The sequence below is a fragment of the Candidozyma pseudohaemuli genome (genome assembly GCF_003013735.1).
Source record: "Candidozyma pseudohaemuli strain B12108 chromosome Unknown scaffold00014, whole genome shotgun sequence".
Lineage (NCBI taxonomy): Eukaryota > Fungi > Ascomycota > Pichiomycetes > Serinales > Metschnikowiaceae > Candidozyma > Candidozyma pseudohaemuli.
The window spans coordinates 230,229-253,226 of record NW_020194448.1 but is presented as its reverse complement, the minus strand read 5'-3'; the positions used below and the strand labels follow the sequence as shown (position 1 = coordinate 253,226).

The 22,998-nt window shown below is 48.0% G+C and overlaps 10 protein-coding genes across 10 annotated transcripts; 6 read left to right on the top strand and 4 right to left on the bottom strand.

Moving 5' to 3' along the window:
* Window positions 1-446: 446 nt before the first annotated feature.
* On the top strand, window positions 447-1,757 carry C7M61_004446 (2-aminoadipate transaminase; the record flags this gene model as incomplete). The annotated part of the gene is made up of 1 exon (XM_024859766.1): window positions 447-1,757. The coding sequence occupies one exon, from the start codon at window positions 447-449 to the stop codon at window positions 1,755-1,757; it is 1,311 nt and encodes a 436-aa protein (XP_024712148.1).
* Window positions 1,758-2,161: 404 nt separating this feature from the next.
* On the bottom strand, window positions 2,162-3,142 carry C7M61_004445 (uncharacterized protein; the record flags this gene model as incomplete). Its single annotated transcript, XM_024859765.1, has 1 exon — window positions 2,162-3,142. One exon carries the CDS (start codon window positions 3,140-3,142, stop codon window positions 2,162-2,164), a length of 981 nt encoding a protein of 326 aa, XP_024712147.1.
* A 158-nt stretch (window positions 3,143-3,300) lies between these two features.
* On the top strand, window positions 3,301-4,986 carry C7M61_004444 (uncharacterized protein; the record flags this gene model as incomplete). The annotated part of the gene is made up of 1 exon (XM_024859764.1): window positions 3,301-4,986. The coding sequence occupies one exon, from the start codon at window positions 3,301-3,303 to the stop codon at window positions 4,984-4,986; it is 1,686 nt and encodes a 561-aa protein (XP_024712146.1).
* A 979-nt stretch (window positions 4,987-5,965) lies between these two features.
* Window positions 5,966-7,636, top strand: C7M61_004443 (ubiquitin-conjugating protein; the record flags this gene model as incomplete). The annotated part of the gene is made up of 1 exon (XM_024859763.1): window positions 5,966-7,636. The coding sequence occupies one exon, from the start codon at window positions 5,966-5,968 to the stop codon at window positions 7,634-7,636; it is 1,671 nt and encodes a 556-aa protein (XP_024712145.1).
* Window positions 7,637-7,864: 228 nt separating this feature from the next.
* MAL31 (maltose permease) lies at window positions 7,865-9,601 on the bottom strand (the record flags this gene model as incomplete). Its single annotated transcript, XM_024859762.1, has 1 exon — window positions 7,865-9,601. One exon carries the CDS (start codon window positions 9,599-9,601, stop codon window positions 7,865-7,867), a length of 1,737 nt encoding a protein of 578 aa, XP_024712144.1.
* A 953-nt stretch (window positions 9,602-10,554) lies between these two features.
* Window positions 10,555-12,369, bottom strand: C7M61_004441 (uncharacterized protein; the record flags this gene model as incomplete). The annotated part of the gene is made up of 1 exon (XM_024859761.1): window positions 10,555-12,369. The coding sequence occupies one exon, from the start codon at window positions 12,367-12,369 to the stop codon at window positions 10,555-10,557; it is 1,815 nt and encodes a 604-aa protein (XP_024712143.1).
* Window positions 12,370-13,748: 1,379 nt separating this feature from the next.
* On the top strand, window positions 13,749-15,509 carry C7M61_004440 (Zn(II)2Cys6 transcription factor; the record flags this gene model as incomplete). The annotated part of the gene is made up of 1 exon (XM_024859760.1): window positions 13,749-15,509. The coding sequence occupies one exon, from the start codon at window positions 13,749-13,751 to the stop codon at window positions 15,507-15,509; it is 1,761 nt and encodes a 586-aa protein (XP_024712142.1).
* A 150-nt stretch (window positions 15,510-15,659) lies between these two features.
* HPA2 (D-amino-acid N-acetyltransferase) lies at window positions 15,660-16,121 on the top strand (the record flags this gene model as incomplete). The annotated part of the gene is made up of 1 exon (XM_024859759.1): window positions 15,660-16,121. One exon carries the CDS (start codon window positions 15,660-15,662, stop codon window positions 16,119-16,121), a length of 462 nt encoding a protein of 153 aa, XP_024712141.1.
* Window positions 16,122-16,219: 98 nt separating this feature from the next.
* On the top strand, window positions 16,220-16,909 carry C7M61_004438 (phosphoglycerate mutase; the record flags this gene model as incomplete). The annotated part of the gene is made up of 1 exon (XM_024859758.1): window positions 16,220-16,909. The coding sequence occupies one exon, from the start codon at window positions 16,220-16,222 to the stop codon at window positions 16,907-16,909; it is 690 nt and encodes a 229-aa protein (XP_024712140.1).
* A 240-nt stretch (window positions 16,910-17,149) lies between these two features.
* Window positions 17,150-20,401, bottom strand: ENA2 (Na(+)-exporting P-type ATPase; the record flags this gene model as incomplete). The annotated part of the gene is made up of 1 exon (XM_024859757.1): window positions 17,150-20,401. One exon carries the CDS (start codon window positions 20,399-20,401, stop codon window positions 17,150-17,152), a length of 3,252 nt encoding a protein of 1,083 aa, XP_024712139.1.
* Between the last annotated feature and the right edge of the window lie 2,597 nt (window positions 20,402-22,998).

Below are 22,998 nucleotides of genomic sequence, written 5' to 3'. Positions count from 1 at the left end.
GTATCCTATTTGATGTAACGTCGTCATTCAGGACATGGTGGATCAAAGTAATGATTCTCAGTTTGCATATTTCGTGAGAATCCATGAATCTTTGTCAATTATCTATTGTAGTATATTTAACATTGAAAGGATCAAATAATGATGCACTTAACCTCATAACCGAAAACCAGACACGATGTGATTGTGACACTACAATTTGCCAAAATTTAAAAATACTTGGAAAACAATCCACTGATGCAGCCTTCACAACTCACTCGACTTGATTGCACTTCCCAACGTCTTATCACAAAAAAAGTTGTTCGGTTAGAATAGAATAACAAGTATTGAATGAGCGCAAGTGAAGTAATTAAATTCCTTTTTCATTGTCAATTGGCCGTCTTCCTAGGGCAGTACTTCCCCAGCTCTCCGCACAAATTCCGCGGTACCTCGATAAGACTACTTTCTTTATGCCAAAGCAGATCAACTTCTTCAAGGGCCACCCCACCCTTGATCTTTTGCCCAAGAAGGCGCTTTCGGAAGCTTTTGCTAAAGTCATCAGCGAAACAGCCCACACTGACTACGAGTCTGATCCCGAGAACCGCCATCCTCTTCAGTATGGAACTGACCTCGGAAATTTGACGGCAAGAGAAAGTGTGGCTCGTTGGGTAAACAAGCAGTTTGGAAGAACCTCGTTACATCCAGACCAAATCAACTTGACTGGAGGATCCTCATATGGATCACAGAATATCCTTTTGGCGACTACCAACACAGAGACAACTCTTCAAGCGTTCGTGGTCCTGCCTACCTACTTCTTGATCAATTATGCGTTTATCGACGCTGGATTCGAAAACAAGATGACCGCTGTCCGGGAGACACCCGGCGGTGAGTTTGACATAGACATTGAATTCTTGGAGAAGAAATTGACGGAGTTGGACGATAAACACGGCCTTAAGCCTGTTGGTGACAAGGAGATCAATATCTTCCCAGATCCAACAGGTAGGGGTGTCAGGAAACAATACAGATACGTGATGTACTTGGTACCAACATTCTCGAACCCTGGTGGCCTTACTTACACGGATGCCACGAGATCCAAGCTCATTGAACTTGCAAGAAAACATGACTTGCTCCTTCTCTCTGACGATGTTTACGACCATCTCAATTACGAGGGCAAGCCACCAGTTAGAAAGCTAAGTCAGATTGATGAGGACACCCTTCCAGAAGGATGGAAGTTCGGTAACACCGTTTCCAACTCTTCCTTCTCCAAGATCATCGCTCCAGGACTTCGTGTGGGCTGGCAGGAAACAGCCACACCAACCTTGGCACTTCAGTTGTCGGGGACTGGCGCCAACAAGTCAGGTGGTACTCCAGGCCAATTGAATTCAGTCGTCGTTCAGCACTTCATTGAAGATGGCACCCTAGACGAGACGATTGAGCACTACAAAAAGACATACAAAAGCAGAGCTGTGACTCTTAAAAAAGCTTTGGACGAAGCCCTTCCAGCCAAGTACTCAAAGTACTATGGTGGTGACGGCGGCTACTTTGTCTGGGTGGAGATTGAGGCGCCAGACGTGGATATAGCCGAGGTTCTATCCAAGCTTCAAAAAGAACACAACGTCGTAATTGCAGCAGGAGGCAACTTCGAAGTCGAGGGAGACAGCCTTGGCTGGAACAAGGTAGGCGCTCGTTTGTGCGTTGCCTTGCTTGAAGAAGAAGAAATAAAAGAGGGCATTGAGAAGTGGGGCCAGGTTTTAAAGCAGGCTCATCCTCAACTATACTAGACGGTTAGTACCATAATAGAAATTTAGAGCAGTTCAGCGTAGATCTTGGTGTTAAACTTTTAATTCTCATGAATTCTCGATATAGGCGAGTTGTTTATCATCTTCTTACTGCAAATGGGCAACATACATTTTGGAGTGAAAAAAGGGTAGTATTTTTACTCATCGACAAAAGAGCGCCTTATATAGTCGCGCTCTCGCGCCTGGTGGTAGGGCTTGAGCGACATGCCAACCGAGGAGACATGCTGCCTCGAATTCTGACTGGCTTCGTCAATTTTCGGAAAATTCAAGAGCTATCGTTGATTAGGCTCTCTGGTTTCAGGATATGTTCGCCATTTTCAATGAAGATGGCAGATTATACTGACCACCGGGGAAAGCCCTGCTAGTAGCACAATAAAGCGAATCACTCAAGAAGTCACTTTCTTCGCCCTAGCTCTGGCATCCTTCATCTTGTCTGATGATGCATCGACTTCGTCGTTGAAGCGATCGAGCATCTCGTTTTGCTCCTCAACCTCTCTGCCTATCGTCTCTCCAATTTCTCGCTGACGAGCGATTATTTTCCTGAGCTGCTCAACCTCCTGATCCTGGTCTTTGTGGATCTGCTGCTGCTGTTGGAGAAGCTGATGATTATCCAAATCAGCCGTGGAGCTGGTTTCCTTCGCATGATCCTTTTGCTTCTTACTGAAAGCGTAATGAGGAGACCCTTCCTTCTTAGCCGCCACATCTCTCTTGAAAATCAACCGCTCTGTCTCATTCAGGAGCTCCCTGAGTGAGGAAGTCCTCTGGCTGAACTGCGACGAGTCAATGGCGCCAGTCAGATTGAGTAGCGAGAGAGCCGATGCTAATTTTTGGATATTAGGTTGAATGTACTTGTTGACATGCTCTCTGGCTGCCGACCTCGAGGCTATGTCGTCTCCTCTGGGGAGCTCAGCGAGTGCAGATTTAACCTGACGTAGGTACTTGAGCCACTGACTATTATCAATCTCCTCGGGCGATTCATCAATTAGAAACTTGGAGTCACTGATGCCTTCTTCCTCGAACATAGCCGGGGTGAACTTGAAGTTTGAGGGCAACTGGAGAAAACTGTGGACAGCTGGTCTGTTCTGAAGGTCTCTGTCACGAACGACACTGTTCAAGAAATCAGACAAGCTGAATCGTCTCTCATTGACAAGCTTAGCCTTGCTTGTGAAGAAGGACCCCTTTGGAGGAAGTTGGTATGGGAACTCTCCCAGGGATATCCCTAAGTCCTCACACAACAGTTTGACCAAATTGCCAAAGTCGGAGTATCTTTTGGAGACTGTGAGCGCCCTCAATGGCAATGTGATATTGACATCATAGTAAGTGACACCATCACTTTCGGAAGTGGACCCGATGGTTATTAGTGACATAAGTGGTTATACGATAAGACGTCAATGCAATGCGATAGCCAGCGCGTGATAGACCTCCACCTTTTTTTGCACCCAGTGCACGTGATGCATTACCCTTGTAGATTGCTAGTCCCCTAAACAGACACAAATTAGTGCTTTTCTTATAATTCGATCGAGCGATGTCGGACTCTGTTGTTGCCTCTCAGGAGGAACAGCCGCAATCGCCTAAACGTCAGACTTCCCCAGAAAGACCTTCCGAAGAGGAGCGTGGGTCTTCCAGTGCTGATCTTGAACGGGAGCCATTGATCTCCAGCAGACGCTATGTGGACCCCGATGACCCAATTGTGCTGCCATTGAACTTGCACCGTATTGCCGTTTTGAGGCTGGTTCTTTTTGCGGTGCTTGCGGTGAACGGACTCTTGCTATTCTTGGTGGTTGTTTCGGACTTCATCTCGATACCCTTCTTCAATCGCCGGGGCAAGTCTCCGCTTGACTTTGACTTGGCCTTGTTGAACATATTGACCGGTGCCGTAACCCTCTGGTGTTTTGCTGTACCAGCTTACTATGAAAGATTGCTAGGCTACGTTAGTTGCGGTTTGGTGTTCGTTGACTTGATTGTGTTGCTCAGCGTTCCATACCTCCGTGGCCAGCTGGGTGCTTTTGGAAACCTCCTTTGGCTCTGGACGCTTCTCAATATTGCCTTGAACTGCTTTGCTGACTGGTCAGTAGAGCGTGGAAAGGCACAACAGGAGATCAGGTACACCGGAAGGGTCGAGAAGAGAAGATCGGTCTCGGAGCTCTTGATTATGCTCATCAAGATCACGGTCAAGTTGTTTTTGTTGTGGGTGATTTGGTGTATCTCGCTCTCCATCTGGCTTGAGGGGTTTGACTCTCATGAGAAACCATGGGGTAAGATGATCCCAGTTAACGAGGGTCAATTCAAGGTTCATTTGGCCTGTTACGGTGATGTCCACGCTCCCATGGCTGAAAAAGACGGGGAAAAGGACGACCCATCAAAGGCTAAGCAGCCTGTTTTGCTTATCGAAGGCGGTCAGCAGACCTCATCGGAGGTGTTCCAGGAATGGATCCAGGAACTTTACCAAATGAACAAAATCGAGAGATTCTGTGTTTGGGACAGACCTGGCTATGCTTTCTCTGATAGCGCTCCTCTGCCAGTTTCGATCTCCATCATCGTCGAGTACCTCATGGAGGCTCTTCGGTCCGAGAAGATCGAGGGGCCTTTCCTGGCTGTGGGCTTTGATGAAGGCGGACTTTACTCCAGAGTGTTTGCTCTGAGAAACAGGGGCCAGATTCACTCGCTTTTCCTCGTCGATAGTTGGCACGAGGACTTACTCAAACACTTCCCATTCAGCGGAAGCAACAAGAAGAACGAGAGCAGAAAGGCGTTTAAGGATATTTTAGAGCTCATGGACTCCTGGCAGGGCTTCAAAGTCTGGCTCCGTGGTATTGTGTCGCCTTTGGGAATTGTAAAAAACCTTCACTGGTTCTTCCATCCACAGAGATACTCCTCCAAGAGCAGAGTTTTCGGCAGAGACATGATCTACAGCCCCAAGTACCTTCGTGCAAGACTTCAGGAACAAGTTACGGCCTCGATCTTGTCCTTCAACGAGGTGCAGAACGCAAATGTCCAGCTGGTTCCTTTGGCAGTGATCCTGTCGGACTTTATGATCAAGAATTCGCTCAACTGGGGCAAGTGGCAGCGAGACATGGTGAAAATCAGTGATCGCCTGTTGGAATGGGTTGTCGCCGAAAACAGTGGACACAAGATCTGGGAAAGTCCGAAGGGCCGTGACCAGTTGCAGCAGTTGCTCTTGCGTTTAGTCAGCGAGAAATCCAACTACTAAGAGAGATCATGAGATCTACTACGAAAAGCTTGTTTTCCTTGGATCACGAGGAACTTGGCTTAAGGAGACATTTAGGTTTCGACGGTCTTGTGAGCTTATCTGGGCTGATATACAAAGGCCCAGACGCGACCAGGCACGGTCACGAATTTGTTTCAGGGGACATTCGTTGATGATGCCTCGGAGGTCGGATCTGACACAATAACCCATGCTTCACGAGTTACTTCAAGCAGCACGGCTGTTTACCCGTCTATACGTATAGCCAGCATGCTGGCTGACCTCCGTCCCCTATATCTCGATGAAAATTATCAAATAAACCAAACTCTAGAAGTATTTCGTAAAATTTAACCTTCCATCCATCTTCAGATGCTCTGCTCGTTTTTCACACAATATATTTTCCGTTGGGCAGTGGGTGCAAAATGTGATGTGGGGAGCCCTGGGTGCTCGCCTAGAAAGGCAGGTGGCTTGCGCTGGGGAAGAGAAGGGCGCATACGAAGCCCGATGCGAGGCGCCGATAAACGGGAAGTCCGTGTAAGACACCCGATTTACATGCTACGCTTAAACAAACCCGATATTCTTCTTCTCGTAATTCTGACGATCACATCGATGTTAATATCGTCCCGAAACAGCCGTCAGCGGCCCAGATCGCACTGTCTCACGAAGGTCAGGTGCGGTGCCTACGCATTCTTGGCTGCTACCAAAGAAAGATAAAGACGGGGAGGAGGGATTTCGACGAAAATTCAAAATTCAAAAAACATTATTCGTAGTAACAGGCGGCAGGAGAAGCGGGCCTGATCTCTTTATGCTCGGAATCTGTGGAATTTGGTGTTTTGCCTGACTTGGGAATGGCCTGTCTATTTGCTGTGTCACATTTTTTCTGTGTATTTTTTTGGCCCTCCCTTTAATTACCTCACTCGGCTGCTTACCACAACCACTTGTTCTTTTCTGGCTGCTCTGCGGTTCTTGCTATTTCCCAAATATAATGACTGATTCCGTCGCTGTGGCAAGCCTGACCCCAGTAAGGACTCTTTCAAAGTCCAGCGACAGGTCGCCGCTTTCATCCGATAACCTGGCTCCAGGGCTGCCTAGCAACCCTCCCGTGACGTCTTCCCCAGAGATCCACGACGCCTTAGGAGATGCTAACAGCCCTCCTCCCTTTGGCCTACGCTCCAATAGCGGACCTCTGGCGCCTTACCCCCATGATACCCAGGACAACCTGACCAGCCTGGAGGACAGAACGGCCACAGGAACTGGTTTAAATGGCTCCAGCTCTGCTGAACCAAGCTCTACAGCTCCTGTCTCGGTCTCTGCATCGTCATCAGGCCCAGCACAGATCCAGCGCTCCGGTTCTGGTTCCATCGCGGTCACTAATCAGACGGTCGAGCCGCAGGCCTCACAACAACAAGGCGCACAATCATTAGGCTCATCCGGAGCTTCATCAGGAGCCTTCTCGGGGGCTTCCTCTGGCTCAGGTTCCGCTGTTCCGGCAGCTCCGCCCGCCTCTGCTGCTAGTAGAACTCCACCTACAAGACCCCAACAATCTGGGTTGGCCAGACGTCCCTCCTTCGGCTTATCCTTCCTCAGCTCCCTTTCCAACACCATCAGAGGCTCTCACTCCAACCTGACTTCCCTGGACACTCACGCCGGCCACCTGCATTCCCATAACCAAACAGACTCGCATCCCCACTCGCATACGCATTCGCATCCACCTCCACAAACCCACTACTTCATGTCCAACAGTCCCACCATCGCCAACCTCAACGGGTTCACCGATGCCTCTGCAGACTTGAACAATTCTGCCGGATCCTCCAACTCGCTGAGCGAAAACCAGGCCCAGCCTCCCTTCTTGGCCCGTCAAGACACTATGGTGCGCAGCCAGCCCATCATCTCCGAGGAGACTGCCGAGGCTGAGGCTATTAAGGAAGAAGACGCTTCTGGAAAGGACAAGGACGGCTTTTACTCCGTTCGTTTGACCCCCATCATCGACCATCTGACCTCCAACACAGGTCTCTACTTTTCACCTATGATCCGCCGTATCAAGCCTAAAGAGCTGATCTCCATAGGCAGATACACTGAGAAGAACAAAAGTGCTGCTCATGCCCCGCAGGGCTCTTCGGCACCCATCGTCTTCAAGTCTAAAGTTGTGTCTCGTACCCATGCCATGTTCCAGTGCAATGAAGACGGATCGTGGTTCCTCAAGGACTGCAAGTCATCGTCAGGTACTTTCCTTAATAACGTACGTTTATCTCAGGCATCTCAAGAGCTGACGCTCTGGCCGCTAATAGACGGTGACATTGTGCAGTTGGGTTTGGACTACAGAGGCGGAACTGAAGAAGTTTACAGATGCGTAAAGATGCGTTGTGAGTTTAACAGAAGCTGGCAGCGTAAGGTGAATCAATTCAACTTGGACATTCACAAGAAGATGAAACGTTTGGGTCTTGAATCGGACAAGGACGATGGCAACTCCGAGCTCTCTGAATGTGCTATTTGTCTTCTCAAGCTCGAGCCTTGTCAAGCGCTATTTATAAGTCCTTGTTCACACTCATGGCACTACAAGTGCATACGACCCATCATTATCAAGAGCTATCCTCAATTTTACTGTCCAAACTGCCGGTCTATGTGTGACCTCGAGACAGATATCGAAGACGAATAATTGGCTGCTCCTTAACCACTAGCATCGCACATCATGGTGACAAGAACAACTAGTCAAGGAAGACCAGTTGTAAGTGTTGCCGGCCACTCCTTACCTTTCAATGAATACGTTTTTTACAATTTAACTTTACTTTATTTGAACAACTATTGATATTTTGTAAGAACTGAAATGAGCTCGCTCGCGAGCATTAGTGAGACTTGCTTGCGTGCTCAGCTGTGAAATTTTATTTTAAACCTTTTCAATAGTGCTGTTCTCAAGACGGTTAGACTCAACCATGTCTCTAACTCCGTCCTCACCAAGTTTACCCATCATTTCATCAATATCGAAGATATCGGCGTTAGTCAGCTTGAACTTTCTAGCTGGAACTCCCTTTTCGAACAAATAGTCCAATTCTGCAAAAGTTCTGTTTTTGGTTTCTGGCATGTCGAAGTAACACCAAACACAAGCCAAGAAGGCAAAACCAGCCCAGAAGAAACCAGTCTTTGCTCTCCAGTCCCAAGCTGTTGGGTTCAACATGTAGGGCATGACGATGGCAATAATAATACCAGCAATATTGTAACAATTTCTCGCCAAGATAACAGTCTTGGTTCTCAAGTTAGCCGATGGCATCTCCGTCACCAAACAATAAGTGATTGGACCAACACCAGAGTCATAAACAAAAGTGAAAACCAAAAGCAAAGAGCCAACACCCCATGAAGTTGCATCACTAGGGAAGCAGCCGAGGATACCAGTGGTGAGTAAGATAAGGAACTGCAATACCATACCAGTGAAGAATAATTGGTAACGACCAAGCTTCTGGGATGAGAACCAGGCGACCAAAGTTCCGATGATACCCAAAGCGTACTGGATAATCGAGAACGTGAAAGACATGTTCGTGGATAAACCTGCTTGCAAGTAGAAGTAAGTGGAATATCCCATGAAAGCGGAACCAGTGATATTTTGCATCAACCATGTAATACACGAAATTCTTGTTCTTCTGATGTTCTTTCTCCTGAAGCAGTCCCTGAAAGATACACCAGCACTGATGGCATCTTCCTCTTTGATCGTCAACTTCATTTTGTCCACCATTGCTTGCGACATGACCTTCTTGTCTGGCAAGTGTTCATTTTCAGTCAACAATCTTTCGAGCGAATGCTTTGCCTCATTGTATCTACCCTTTTTAACCAACCACCAAGGCGATTCGGGAGCAAAGTATACACCAATGGCGATGGGAACAGGCCAGACCCACTGGAGGCCGAATGGGATTTTCCAGGAATCAGGAATATTAGAGTCCACAAGGCCTCTCAACACAGCAGAAGAGATCAACTGGCCAATGACCCAACAGACATTGACATAGGTCGTCAAGTACAAACGCAAGACAGTTGGACAAACCTCAGAAGCATAAGACAAAGTCATGGTCTGGAATGCACCCCATGGGAAACCAAGCAAAAGTTCACCGACAAGTAACATAGCGATATTTTGAGCGAAGAAAACGATAAAGATCAAACCAGTAACCAAAAGCAAAGCCCAGATCAAAGTCTTTCTGTATCCCCATCTTTCAGAAATATAACCTGCGGCGAACAAACCAAAGACCTGACCACAGGCGACAGCCATACTGAGACCAGTCTGCCACTGAGCAGGAATCTCCCATCTGTCACTCTCTGGATAGTATTCACCAAAGGTTCTGACAAAATCGGGAAATGAATAAAACGAATTGATAAGGTTAAGATCGTATCCCTCCATGATGATTGCGGAAGACAAAATCACAGACCACATAGCAGCCTTTGGAAAGGTCTTGAGACCTTCTTTAAGAGGCATAGTTTTCTCTTTGCTATCATTCTCCTTAGCGTTGTTAGAGATATCCAAAAACTTGGCCATGTACTCTTGAGCATAGACGTCCATAGACTCAGTCGATTCCTTCTCATCCTTGTCGCTGATGTGAGTAGTCAACTCAGGCTTTTTGACATCTTCAATGTGGTCAGTCATATTCAGTTAGATCAAATTTTGATGAAGATCAAAACCAGCCAGCGGTCTCCTTGAATTTATACATCGTTACCCGCTGCAACACCTATGACACGGGTAGAAAGCCGATGTGGGGCAACAAAGGCCCCGCTAGGTAACCTGAGACGCCAAGGCAAGGGCGGCTATAGTGAGTCTGGGGTAGTCTATACGGCCAATGTTCTTTGACGCAAGAATACCGGAGAAATTCCGATCGCGGGTCCCGCTTGAAGCCTTCACAAAGGACGGAAGAATGCAAGACAAAGCCAACAGCGGGCAAAACTTCAGGGCTTTCATTGTATACATTGACTCATTATGTTGAGTCAAGGTGTGTGTTACAAAATTGAATGAGGTAGTCATCGAAGCCTGAGACTTGGATTCTCGGAGAATCTGAGGTTTACGAGCTGTATGCGTGCGGCAATGACAGCTTCGTAAAATTTGGCGAAAACACGGGGAAAGGGCCCAAGAGCATAATCTCGGAAATATTGAAAAAGCAATCTTTGAGATGTACCTGCCCGCGTTTCAAGCACCCAGAGATCCAATTATTGCGAGTTCTTGCGTTTCCCCGATGCTTGGACCTTGGCGCGCCGTTCAGCCCCGCCTCCCCCACTATCAACAGATGCCAATTTGGAAATAATCGATGCCGGACTGCTGTCGCAAGTTGGGTTTTTCGTAATGTTTCAAAATATTTTTGCGAGATTTACGCACCCGATCACCCCACTCGCTTCCATGATCCATTTGCAGCTTTTGAGAGCCGCAAATTATGCAACCCTGCGATAAAATCTGTGGACATTGATCCGGAGCGGTATCGGAGAAGTCTATGAGCGATTTCTTCACATTGCTTGCCAAGTGCACTTTTCAACCCATCCCCCACGCCAGTGGAATTAGAACAAAGGGAATTTTCTTCTCAATACGGCGCTAACTCATCTCTTCAATAGACTTCATGGAGGGTGCATGAAATGTGATAATGAAGGGGAGCTTTCGAATAGATCGTTCCTCGCCAAGACGGCATTTTCGTCCTGGCTTGAGATACCACTCAAGGCGTTCACCATCGCCTGAGGATATGCTGCGCCCAATTGCTTGAAAAGCTGCGTAAATGAGGGATTTCTGTCTGTGGGCAGAAGTTCTGAGCTTCCGAGACAGGAGCCGCTTTGTTCTTCTATGTCTTCATCGTCGAACAATTCTTGAATGGCAGCTGTAGCCGGAGATTCGAGGGACAAGGGTCTTTCAACATGGGTGGAAAATGAAGAGATTTTTCTGGCCACCTTGTTGTAAACATCCATTGGTAGCGTAATATGATTTTTGAATTGGTTGACAAGCATAAAGATCGAATTTAGACTATCTGCCAAAATCGATTTGCTATACGATCCTGGCACGGCAAATACAAGCGAGTTGGCTATTTCGAGTAGCTTGATGCACACTCCTGGTCCATTCGCCTCGAATGCCACAGCAGGAAGGTCCTTTGTTGACGCTAAGAAATCCCTGGCTATTTTTATGGGGAAATCTTTTGCTAGGCAGTTGACTGATTGTTCCGACGTATATGTGAGTAGTCCGTTTTCAAATGTGATATGCCAGGCAATTGCTTGGATCCAAGAACGGGAAAGGTAAATGTTGAGCTTTTGCGAATCAGAAGCCTTCGTTGTTTGGACTAGGGGCTGGTCGAGCCGTGATTGGACTTCAAGAATACACTTGGTTTTTTGGGCATTGTCGTGATTTTGGAGATAGTCTTTGAATGCCTCAATTTTTTGGTTGCCGCCTTTCATGTGGACCTCTTCAAAAAAGTGTTTATGAGGAACTGAAAAGACCTTGACAAGCTCAATGAACCCGACCAATAGACTCGGATACTCCTCGTTTTCAAGCAGCGGTAGTGCAATTGTTGGATCAAGAATAACAGGCATTGCATCCTCAAATGATACAAACCGCTCAGTGACAAGCAAGGTATAATATATTTTTTGCCAACGATGTTTCTCCGCCGCCGACTTGGTTTGGTAGGTGGCTTGGTCGTGAAACCCCAAAAGCTGGGACACGGAGATGGCTTCCCTCAAGTGTATGATCGCCTGGTTAGTTCTGCCCTTGCGATTCGTGTAATGGGCGTAGAGGAAGAACGATGAAAGAAGGGTTTCGACGTTGGGATTACTCGTGTAATCAAACAAGTTCCTAGCCCGTTTGGCCTCGTCGGCGTACTCTGTGTCCAGACAGCTGAAAGCATCATTGACGAGTCTATCTTTCACTGAAACAAAGGTCATTTGAGTGGCTATAGCGGCACAAACGGAGCACGCTAGACTGTAGTAAAAGACGTTTTTTTCTGTCAATCTTATCGAGTCTATGGATTCACTCATCAGATTAGAGTTTGTGATTTTCGAGATGATCTCTGCAACCGAGAGCACCGGCCAGTAGCCGTAAAACCACGTTTGGTAGACCTGAAGATACGCAATCAATTTATCTAGGGATATTCTGGCAATATAGGGGTCCATCAACTCGGTGTAAGACTCCTCCACAGGAACCGGCCTCGGAGTACTCATATCCAACCGGGTGTCCGGCAAAGGCGTATAAGGCAACGCTCTAGGCGTATCCTCTAAAGCCTTTCTTGCTTTTGGACCGGACTTCTTTCGGATTCTGTTCTGTGTGCATTGTGTATTGTGGTTGATACAGCCCTGGCACCGTTCAGAGCCCTCGGGGAATATACACCGAACTCTTCTTGAGGAGCACAAGTCACAGGGCCTGCCGTACTTGCCACGTTTCTTAGTTTCGCTCATGTCTGTGGTGATTCTTAAGGCCTTTCCACTTTGTGCCTCCAGGCCGTTGTGGGGTATTTGATATCTGGGTCGCGCCCCATTAGCAATGAGACGGGCTACTGGAAGACATTACACCAAAGTTTAGTTGAATAAAATCAATACACATATAGATCTTCTTTTTCGATCGATCGGCCCAAAAGTCCCATCAAGGCTCGTAATTGGCTGCGTGGTTCGCTACTCTGGTGAGCATGGAAGTTCGGCCTCCATACAAATTGGGCACTCACTGCTCATAACCGGAGTTTTGCTCTCAAGATACTCCTGAAGATCGTAGCGTATGTCTCGAAAAGCGTGGTCGGGTCCAGAAGCTTGGCAGGAACAGGGAATGTCAAAAAGTATTCTTGTGACACTTGTGGACCGGAGCAAAGCCGGAGGAAGTTTATCCGAAAAGTGGCTGAAATGGCGCGAGGCCATTGTTCACGGCGCAGCTGCTTCTCCACGGAAAAACCAATCTAGCCAACCTCAAATGAATCCACAAAGCTAACCTACCACTAGAACCTGGGGGCTTTGATCTGCAACAGCAGTGACACCGAAGGTGCGACCAGATCGCTAGAGCAAAGCGTCAAGTGACACAAACCCAGAGTGATGGGCTGACTCATGACTCTTTGCATACCTTGGGGTAGCACTGGCACAAAGAACATTGTTGGGCTCGGTACAATGGGCATCCCCGAGCCATCCCCTAATTTCCTACATCAAGCTGAGTTGGTTGCAAAAAACCAGGGTCTCGAGGACCCTTTGAGCATGTTTCGGCCAGCTGAGTCAGCGAGAGGGTTGTTTGCAAAAGACGACGCACGGCGGTAGTGTTTTTTAGTCAAGAGAATTGCTCAGGCAGAACCTTCCCGGAAGCCGCTTCCCACGACTGCACCCGTTTTCCCGGCTCCGCCAGCGTGTAATTACCGCAGCAAAGCTAATTTTCCTGCGCCTCCAGACCTCTGCGGCCTTTTCGTCTATGGGTTTTGTGGTTGTTTCCAGAGACAAGTTCGCTTAATCGCGGTGGGGCGCATCGAAGATTCCCCAGTGTGCTGGACTGCGGCGAACCGGGCCAGCCTGCGTAGCCTCAGCCCTCTGGTGCCAAGACTTGGGAAACACTGGAGGTATAGACGATAGGATAGGGTACGGCGGATGGAAAAAAAAGTTGCTTCGAAAACCAACATGCCCCTAGTTGCTTGTCAAGTTTGGCTCTTTTTGAGCGGCTCTAAGAGCCCTTTTCGATGGACCCTTGTGGTGACAGCCTGCACGACGACTTCACCCGCTGCGTGGATGCTGTCCAGGTGCAGGCACCCTCCCAACGGCTCCTACAATTATATCTAAACCATCTTCTCCATCTGTAAACACCTCAAACCATGTACACCACGCTCCAGGCCAACTCCTTGAAGCAGATCGTGGTGCGGTCAGCAGATGATCTCAACCAGGCCAACATCTCCACCGTCACGGGGAAGCCAAAGAGAACCCGATCCAAGACGGGCTGCTTGTGCTGTCGAATGAGAAAGAAGAAGTGTGACGAGCAACGGCCCAGCTGTGGCCTATGTACCACCAGAGGCATCCAGTGTGTGTACCTGGAGCTGGCCCAGGTAAAGTCGAGGACTTCTCTCCAAGGCATCTCCGAAGACGCTCCAGCCTCATCGGGGTCGGCTGAAATACTGCCAGAGACATCAATAGCACCTATGGACGAGCCTATCGAGGCTGTTTTGGACACAAAGGTGCCGGTCAAGCTCGAGCCCGAGCACGGACCCGCAGAGTTCGACGAGTTCTTGTTTCTTTCCCCGGGATCCAAAGACCACCCCGCTGAAACTGAGTTCCCCAATCAAGACTACAGCCTCGTACCCCTTGACAAGCAAAAGGCCATGCAGCCAAATATTCTCGTGGAGCCCATCGATCCGTTCCGGTTGATTCTCGACGAAAGAGGCTACCAGCTTGTTTATTTCTTCCACAACGAAATAATTCATCGCATCTGCATCTCCCCCAAATCCTGCCAAAACCACTTCGCCTCGACCTTCACTGGCGTCTCTTACCGTGATGAGAGTGTGCTACGGCTTCTTGCGGCATGGGGTGCATTATTTGTCGATGGACCCAACTCAGCAAGCCTCAAGTCAAGAATGCACGAGGCAGACCTATCCTTACAACGGTTCTATTCGAACAAAGTGCTCGACGATCAAGACAAATTCAACCTAATATGTTTCCACTTGAATGCAGCCGGTATCGGCGTTTGCTCAGGTGACACCAAAGAATGGGTTCACCACCACCGCAAGTGTGGTGAGCTTATCCGTGGCTTCGGCTCAACCAAAAACTTCTTGGCCAAAATGAACTACTCCAACAGCGCTAAATGGGTCATTTCCAATCTCCACTACAACGACGTTATGTCGTCCGAGTCACTCAAACATGGCACTTTGCTTACTGCCGAAGAGTATGGCTCGCCTTTCAAAGACGAAACCGACTACACTTATGGAATCGACCCTCTTCAGGGCTGTATGCACCTGATATTCTTGGTGCTTTGTGAAATTCTACAATCCTACTCCGTTTTATCGTCCGTCAGAAGAACCCTTAATGAAGACAGTAAGAATGTCGCCCACGACCCTTCCATCGACATAAATCTCCTCAACAGCCGTCGTTCCCAACACTACAAAGAAACTGAAAAGCAAGGGAAACGGCTCTGGGCAAAAGTCGAAGCCTGCAAGCCTCGCAAGAACCAAGAATGCTTTATCGAACCGAGTCAACTCCACAACCATCACACACTTTTTGAGGCCTTCAGAAACACGTGCAAGCTCTATGTGCTTATGTATATCAGGGATCTCCCTCCGAGAACCCCTGAAGTACAAGGCGTTCTCTTGGAAACTTTCAAGCTACTAGACGTACTCATTGAATGCGATCTCAGAGCCGCCGTTACGAAGGTAATGCTTCTTTGTGGCCTCGCCTGTTACAAGGAGATGGACCGTATTGAGCTTAGGCATAAGTTCACACGTTTGCAAACTTACTACAAAGTGTTCAATGTTCACAATGTCAGGCACATTGTGGAGCAGATCTGGATCGCCAATCCAGACGGACTTTTGACCATCGATTGGGGCGAGACATGTGAGAAGATGGGCTGGACAGTGGCGGCCTTTTAGTTCTGAGTTAAGTAAAAAAATACAGCAGTGCTGTCTGGACCCTGAGTCATAGCCCCGCGTTTACCCCTTCAGCATAACGGAGTGAGTCTTAGCGGGTTTCGCAACCATGATGTATATAAATGCGCTAGCCACACGTCAATTTTGACGAACATGTCATTTTCGATCAGACCAATCGAAGCGGGCGATAAAGCACTGTGGAAAGCATTGTGGAATGCACCAGAGGATTCTTACTTGAAATTCTACAATGCGCTAGACAGAGTCACAGATGAGGCTACAGAGACGACCTTCAACAGATTTCTTGATGAAAACGAGCCAGTATATTCCGCTGTTGCTGTGGATGACACTGGCAAGATTATCGGGTTCATCAACTATTTGACTCACCGCAACACTTGGACCGTTGAGAACGCTTTATACTTGAACGACTTGTACGTGAGCTCGGCTTCTCGGCTCAAGGGAGTTGGAAGGGGTTTGATTGAGTTTGGATACAAGGAGGCAGATCGCCTTAACTGTCCGAAATGCTACTGGAGCACGCAGTTCGAGAATCACAGAGCACAGCTCTTGTATACGAAGGTAGGTGTGAAATCAGGATTTTTGCTCTACCGCCGGCCCTAGATAACGCTAGGGGACTCGGCCTTATCTTTTATGTACTATGCAGGATTTTCACTTAATTAATGGAACGATGCTTGGCTAACTTTTGCCTACCTCTCTTCATGACTAGAGAAATTAAGCCTAACGAGGACCCCTCCAAAGTCCGTATCTTTGTCGTCCGTCACGGACGCACAGAATATAACTCCAAGAAGGTCATCCAGGGACACCTTGATATAGACATAGATGAAACCGGAAAGGAACAGGCAGCTAAAGTAGCCCACTACCTAGAAGATTATAAATTTGATTACTGTGTGACCTCAGACTTGTGTCGGTGTATCAGCACCATCAAGGACATTTTACAGAACAACCCACATTTGACAAAAGATCTTGTCAGAGTTACGCCAAACATGAGAGAGCGTATGATGGGTCCAGTTCAAGGCATGAACATTGTCGATGCCAAGGAGAAATACGGGGCTCAATTTAAACAAATGGGAGAAAAAGAACATGAACTTAGAGGTCGTGTTCAAGAAGAATGGGATCTTTTGGTGAAGAAAGCAGAGGCTGAAGACTACACTAACGTTTTGGTCTGTACACATGGTGGTGTAATTACCTCGTTCTCCAACCACTTATACAAGGCCAAGGGTTACAGCTTGGGAGAAGGCCTCCAAGAAGAGAACTTGAAAGTCCCATTCAACACATCAATTACAGTGGTAGATGTGGACAAGTCTACAAAGGAGGGCACCATCCAAAAATTTGGAGTCACTGAGCATTTGGGCGGTCATTTTGAAGTGAAGAACCAAGATTTGCGTTAATGTATATATAGTAGAATAGAATCAATTGGCCCAGTAGAGGCAGAAAAGGTAAATTAAAAATCTTTATTGTAATTTGTCGTTATCTAAGCGGGTATATATATGTAATGCTCGCAATGAACGAATGATGAATTACTATGACGGCTGTATAATGAATAAACCTAAAATTTCACACGCGATAAACCAGCGCATGCCAACCCAAATAACTTAAAACGTAAAGACATGTCTAATGGAAGTGAAAGCTTAAGCAAGCATATCTGGGTCCATGGTGTTTTGTCTCGAGAAGGAAGCGTACCTCTTGAATGGGTCGTTTCTCTCCAACTCGTACTCTGGATTCTTGACCTTAGGGCTCCACTTTCTCTTGTAGACTCTCTTACCCCACTTCCATGCCTCAGCGGCGACGAAGAAGAAAAGAACACACGCGAATGACAAACCCCATTCCCAACCGATTGGGTCGTGAAGGAAGACCTTGTCATTGATGACTGGAATGTAAACGACAGGGAACACAGTGACGAAACCACCAATGACGGACCAGAACAAGAACTGGTTGTCCCAAAGGTCGATGGCAGTCTGCTTCCACCAAGGGTTGTCAGTGTCTTGTCTCATGTAGAACAAGGAGTTGGTTGGGTGAATACACTCCCAAGCGAGGACAAGGGCACACCAGGTCATGGTAGCGAAAGAGGCAGATCTACCTCTGAAGACCAAACCACAGTTCTCACCACCACTGTTGTTACAGTTACGACCCAACTCACCATCACCGTCACCAAAGACAACGATGACGAAAGAAAGCATACACGAGATAGCTATGAAAAGACCGAGGGCAATCATGTCGATGATGATTTCCTTGGTGAAAATGTGACGGTTTGGAGGCTGGTCCAAGATATCGTCGGCAGCCTTCTCCTGACCCAAACCCATGGCTGGGAAACAAGAAGTAACAACCAAAATCCACAAGACCTCAACAGGAGACAATGGGAAAACAGAAAGACCATCCACATCCTGGAAAGCCAAACCAACCATCAAGTAAATAGCCTGGGCAACGTTCTCAGCCAAAAGCTGCAAGATAAACTTTTGAATGTTAGCAGCCATTCTACGACCTTCCTCGATAGCGTGCAAGATCGAAGCGAAGTTGTCGTCAGTCAACACAATATCAGAAGCGTCCTTGGCAACATCAGAACCGTTTTGACCCATAGCAATACCAACATCAGCCTTCTTCAAAGATGGAGAGTCGTTGACACCGTCACCAGTCATAGCACAGAACTTCTCACGACGGTGCAAAGCGTTAATCATTCTCACCTTGGTCTGAGGGGCACAACGGGCGATAACCAAAGGCAAGACAGGCAATTCATCGATTTGTTCATCAGTCAATTCATCGAACTCACTAGCAGTCATACACATGGCCTTGACCACCTCATCAGAGTAGTGGTACAAGTTGTGGGGCAAAATTCCGACTTCCTGAGCAATAGCCTTAGCAGTAGATGGGTGATCACCAGTGACCATGTGAACGTTAATACCAGCCTTGTGACACAACTTAACAGATGGAGCAGTTTCCAATCTTGGAGGGTCGTAAATACCAACCAAACCGTGGAAAACCAAGTTGTCCTCAATAGCGTCTCTGTCGTCAAGCTTGTCCTTAGAAGAGTCAAAGTCTCTGGAGGCGAAAGCCAAGACACGCAAACCCTGGGAGGACAAAGCGTCCATGTTAGCTTCAATCAGAGCGATGTCCTCTTCGGTCAAGTCAATAAGCTTGTCAGTGTCAGTCTTCTCTTCAGGGTTACCAGTCCACTTGGTACACTTACGAATGACTCTCTCGACGGCACCCTTAGTGAAAATCTTGGTCTCGTTGCCCATTTGCCAGATAGAAGACATTCTCTTGATGGAAGAGTCGAATGGGTATTCTTCAATGTGCTTGAACTCCTTGGAGTATTCCTCTCTGCCGAATCCAACTCTGCAACAGAAGACTTGGATAGCAATTTCAGTAGCGTCACCATGAGCCTTCCAGACCAAGTCACCAGAACCTTCGTCCTTAGATTGGTGGACGGAAGCAATGTTAGCCAAAGTAGCGACATTCAACCACTTCTTGAAGTTTTCAGCAAAAGAGTCAGGCTTAGATCTGTCCATAGGCAAAAAGTCAATTTCCTCGTCAGTCTCCTTGATGTACTTTGGAGAGTACTGAGTGAAAGCCAAGTCACCCTCAGTTGGGTTGAAAGCTTCGTTAGAGTTCTCCATGGAGAAGGTTCCCACAGATGGAACCCACACTCTCTTGGCAACCATTCTACCCTGAGTCAAAGTACCGGTCTTGTCGGAACAGATATCGTTGATACCACCCAAGGCCTCCAAAGAGTCAAGTTTTCTAACAATAACGTTCTTGGAAACCATAACCTGGGCACCGACGGCCATAGTAATGGTCAAGACGACAATCAAAGCGGAAGGAATCATGGAAAGGGCAACACAAATAGCGTAAATGGCGACTTCTCTGTTGACATTCATCTCCTGAGTGGCCATAACAACGATGGCAAAAACAACAGCGACCCAGAACAAGAAAATAGCCAACCAGGACAACTTTCTCTGCAAGGGAGTACCAACGGTAACACCCAAAAAGTTACCAATAATGTCCCAGATAGTACCAAAAGCAGCCTTAGAGTACTCCTTGGCACCTGGGGACTTGTCACCGGACTTGTCAACCTTTCTAATGATACCGGAGTCACCCTTCAAAGACTGGGCGATTTGACCAATTTCAGTCTCCAAACCAGTGGCGACGGCAATACCGACACCTCTGCCCTTGGCAACAACGGAGGAGGAGAAAACCATGTTGAGTCTGTCACCAACTGGGACATACTGCTTAGGGTCAGGGTAAACCTCATCTTGGTTCTTAGCAACTGGCAAGGACTCACCAGTCAAAAGAGCCTCATCGGTTTCCAAGTTCATGGTGTCAATCAATCTCAAATCAGCGGGAACAGTGTCACCGACCTTAATATGGACAATGTCACCGGGGACAACTTCTTCGGCAGGGATGTCAAACTCATCACCGGCACGGGTGACTCTGGCAGATGGGGAAGACAAGGATCTCAAAGAGCCCATTGTCTTTTCGGCCTTGACCTCCTGGACAAAACCGATGGAAATGTTAATGAAAACGACGGCACCAATGACACCACCGGAAATCCAGTCACGAATGGCCAAGGCGATGATCATAGAAATGATCAAAACCATGATCATGGCATTGAAAACCTGGTGGGCAAGACATTTGGTGTAGGAAACTTTGTCGCCTTCGCCCAAGTTGTTGAGGCCAAACTTCTTCAAAAGGTCGGCATGCTGGGCGGTTGTTAACCCCTCGTCAATGCTGGTGCCAAACTGGGACGCAACCTTGGCGTAGGGGAGTCTATAAGGTAGAAGGGAGGTATCGGAGACAGCGGTGGAACCCGAGTCATCAGTATCGTTTCTCAGTTGCTCCTTGTGAGCGTTATTCTTCTCATTGTAGTCCACGGATGAGGAGGACATGATGAGAAGTGATGCAAATGTGTTTGTCTTAAGGGTAGGTTAGACAGGGGAAAGGAAAGAAAAGATGAAACTACAAAACATTAACCCTCGATCCGGGGCAGGACTGGGGCACTATATATACTGGGCAAGCGGCACCTCAGAAAAGAAATATGTGGGTCTGGTGCAGCAATGGTGCTTGAGAAAAATGCTGCAGCCAAGATACAGCCAAGAATCAGCGAACTATGCCCACAGATTGTGGGCCTGCACTGCAGAGAAACGTGGGGCGGAGAGCCGACATGACGGGGTGGTGCATCCATCGAGGCGAAAGAATCCGAATATTTTAAGTCCATGGAACATGGCGATATTCCCGTGGGAGGTTACACAAGATGGCGATAATTTCAGTGAACGGCTGGCGGTTGCTGCAGCGCACCTGAGATCGAATTGCAGACGTGCACGGCGTTGTAGTGCAGGTCATTTTTATACAGATAAAGCAGAGTTTTGCGCGGCGAGTACCGTATTTTATTTTTTTTTTTTTTTTTTTTTTTGATCAAGACCCCGGGTCCAAGTCCAGGTGCAGTAGTTGGTACCACACAAGCCTTTCTTGGACGGACCGGAAAAACGACGAGATTCTTGTGGTGTGGCCCTGAGTGTGTGTAATAGTGGGTGTCCCCCACGCTATGTGCAGTCCTGCTGTAATTGCACAGCAACACCCAAGGCGTCCGCGGTGGTGCCAATATCTGGGACTCTACGCCAGGCCTGCATGGCACACTCTTGGCACCAGCTTCTCGGATTTCTTAGCCAGGGCCCCTCGGCCTGCCCCTCCCCCGAGGTACCGGAACAACTTGGCTTTCGGGGTTCTCCAGCGACTCTGTTGATGTGGTTTTACAAAATGGTAATCCGATGCAGTCACCCCACCACACCCATCACGGCCCCACGGACCCCCATTTTTGACAAAGAAATTGCCCTATACCACAATGGTTGGTCACGGGTAGGATGGGACAGCTGTGCTGCACAGATGATCTAGGCGCTGGCTACTATGCCTGTTCTTATCGCAGCGACGAATAGCGCTGGTTGCATTTTTCGCTTATCGCGTTAACACACCCTCGGATGAAGTCATCGACCGTCAAGCTTGGCGACTACTACTCACGGTTCAACAGAATGACTGGTATGGACGACTGCACCAACTGGACGAAGGTCTGATGGTGTGAATATGGTTGGCTGGCTTAGGTGCGAAACTGAAGCCAAGCGTCACCGGCGATCTACCTACATGATTTACTGATGGGGCGTAAGGGAGAGCTATGAAATGTGTTTGTAGTGGGATTTTGTAGTTGAAGAGGTGTTTAGTACGTGCCAGGTGGACTAAGTTGTGGCTAAAATGTGGGGCGTTCGATGACATGACCGCAAAGGAAGCACAACGGTAATTAAGTACGATGTGAGGTGACAACGCCTAAGATCCAGGCTTAGGTGAAAAACAGCATCTTTGTTTGTTGTACTAAGAAAAGCTGAAAACGTTGGGTTCGTCGACTAGCTGGAATTGGGCCAAGGACGGCAAGCACGGAAAAACAGTACGAGCATTTGCAGCCAGATAGCGCCTTCCGGGGTGACGAACCACAGATCTGGGGCGCATCACAAAGGCAAAGCATGTGAACGCAAATGGCAACGTTAAGAGCATTAGAGCAACGGCCCACACGGCGGGAATCAAGAATTTGCAAAATAAAGCCAGGCCCAGGGTCGAAAACTTCGTTTTGCACTGCCACAGATAAGGATTCCGTTGGTAGTCCGCTTTCGCTGTGGCGCTTCCCAAGAGTCCCAAAACGGCTCCATGTCTTGTGCGGGTTCACGGTACCCCTCGCAGTCCGCCCAGCCAAGCCCAGAAATCACCCTCTTCTAGAATTAGTTGATTGTGAAAATCATAGATGGGTTGCAAATCGTTAGGACAGCAAAAGAATTCAGAGATGGTCAATTGGAGCCGGTTATTTAGCCCAACGCACGAAAAGTGGGCTGGGAAAATGCATGACGGTACGATCGGAGCAAAGAAGCCCTAGAAGCGACTCGCTTCTGCGCGCAGAAAACGTGGGCTAATTCTACGGCACCCAACAGCCGGTAATTTCTTGTGTCTCTGTTGTGGCCATAATCAAGAGGCATCGTGTGCCGGCCCCACCGCGGCAGCAGATACGTCAACGGCCACGGAAGGCCACAACGAGGTTGGATATTTACGAAAACGAATACCGAGAAATCGGTCCATTTCTGAAGAAGGGGTTCAGGCAGGCGGGTTTCAGCGGGTTCGGCGGTTTCGGGGCGGAGAATGCCGGCTGGGCCCAACGTACGATGGCTTATCTTTTGAGGGGTTCCTCTGATCTGGGGTTGGGTTGGCCCGGTGGTGATGGTGTAGGCAGGGTCGATGGGGGTCGGGCCGAACCCGAACATGTCTCGGAATTGGTCCCTGTCGGAGATGAACACTTTTTGGTAATTTGTATAAATGTAGCAAGGATGGCCTCGTGTGACTGCAATTCCCATGACGTTCTTCCACAATTTGACCAATTTGGGATATTGCCGACTATTGTCTTTTTTGATTTCTCTTGGTTTTGTAAGTGGCTCGCTATATCAAGGGCGCACTG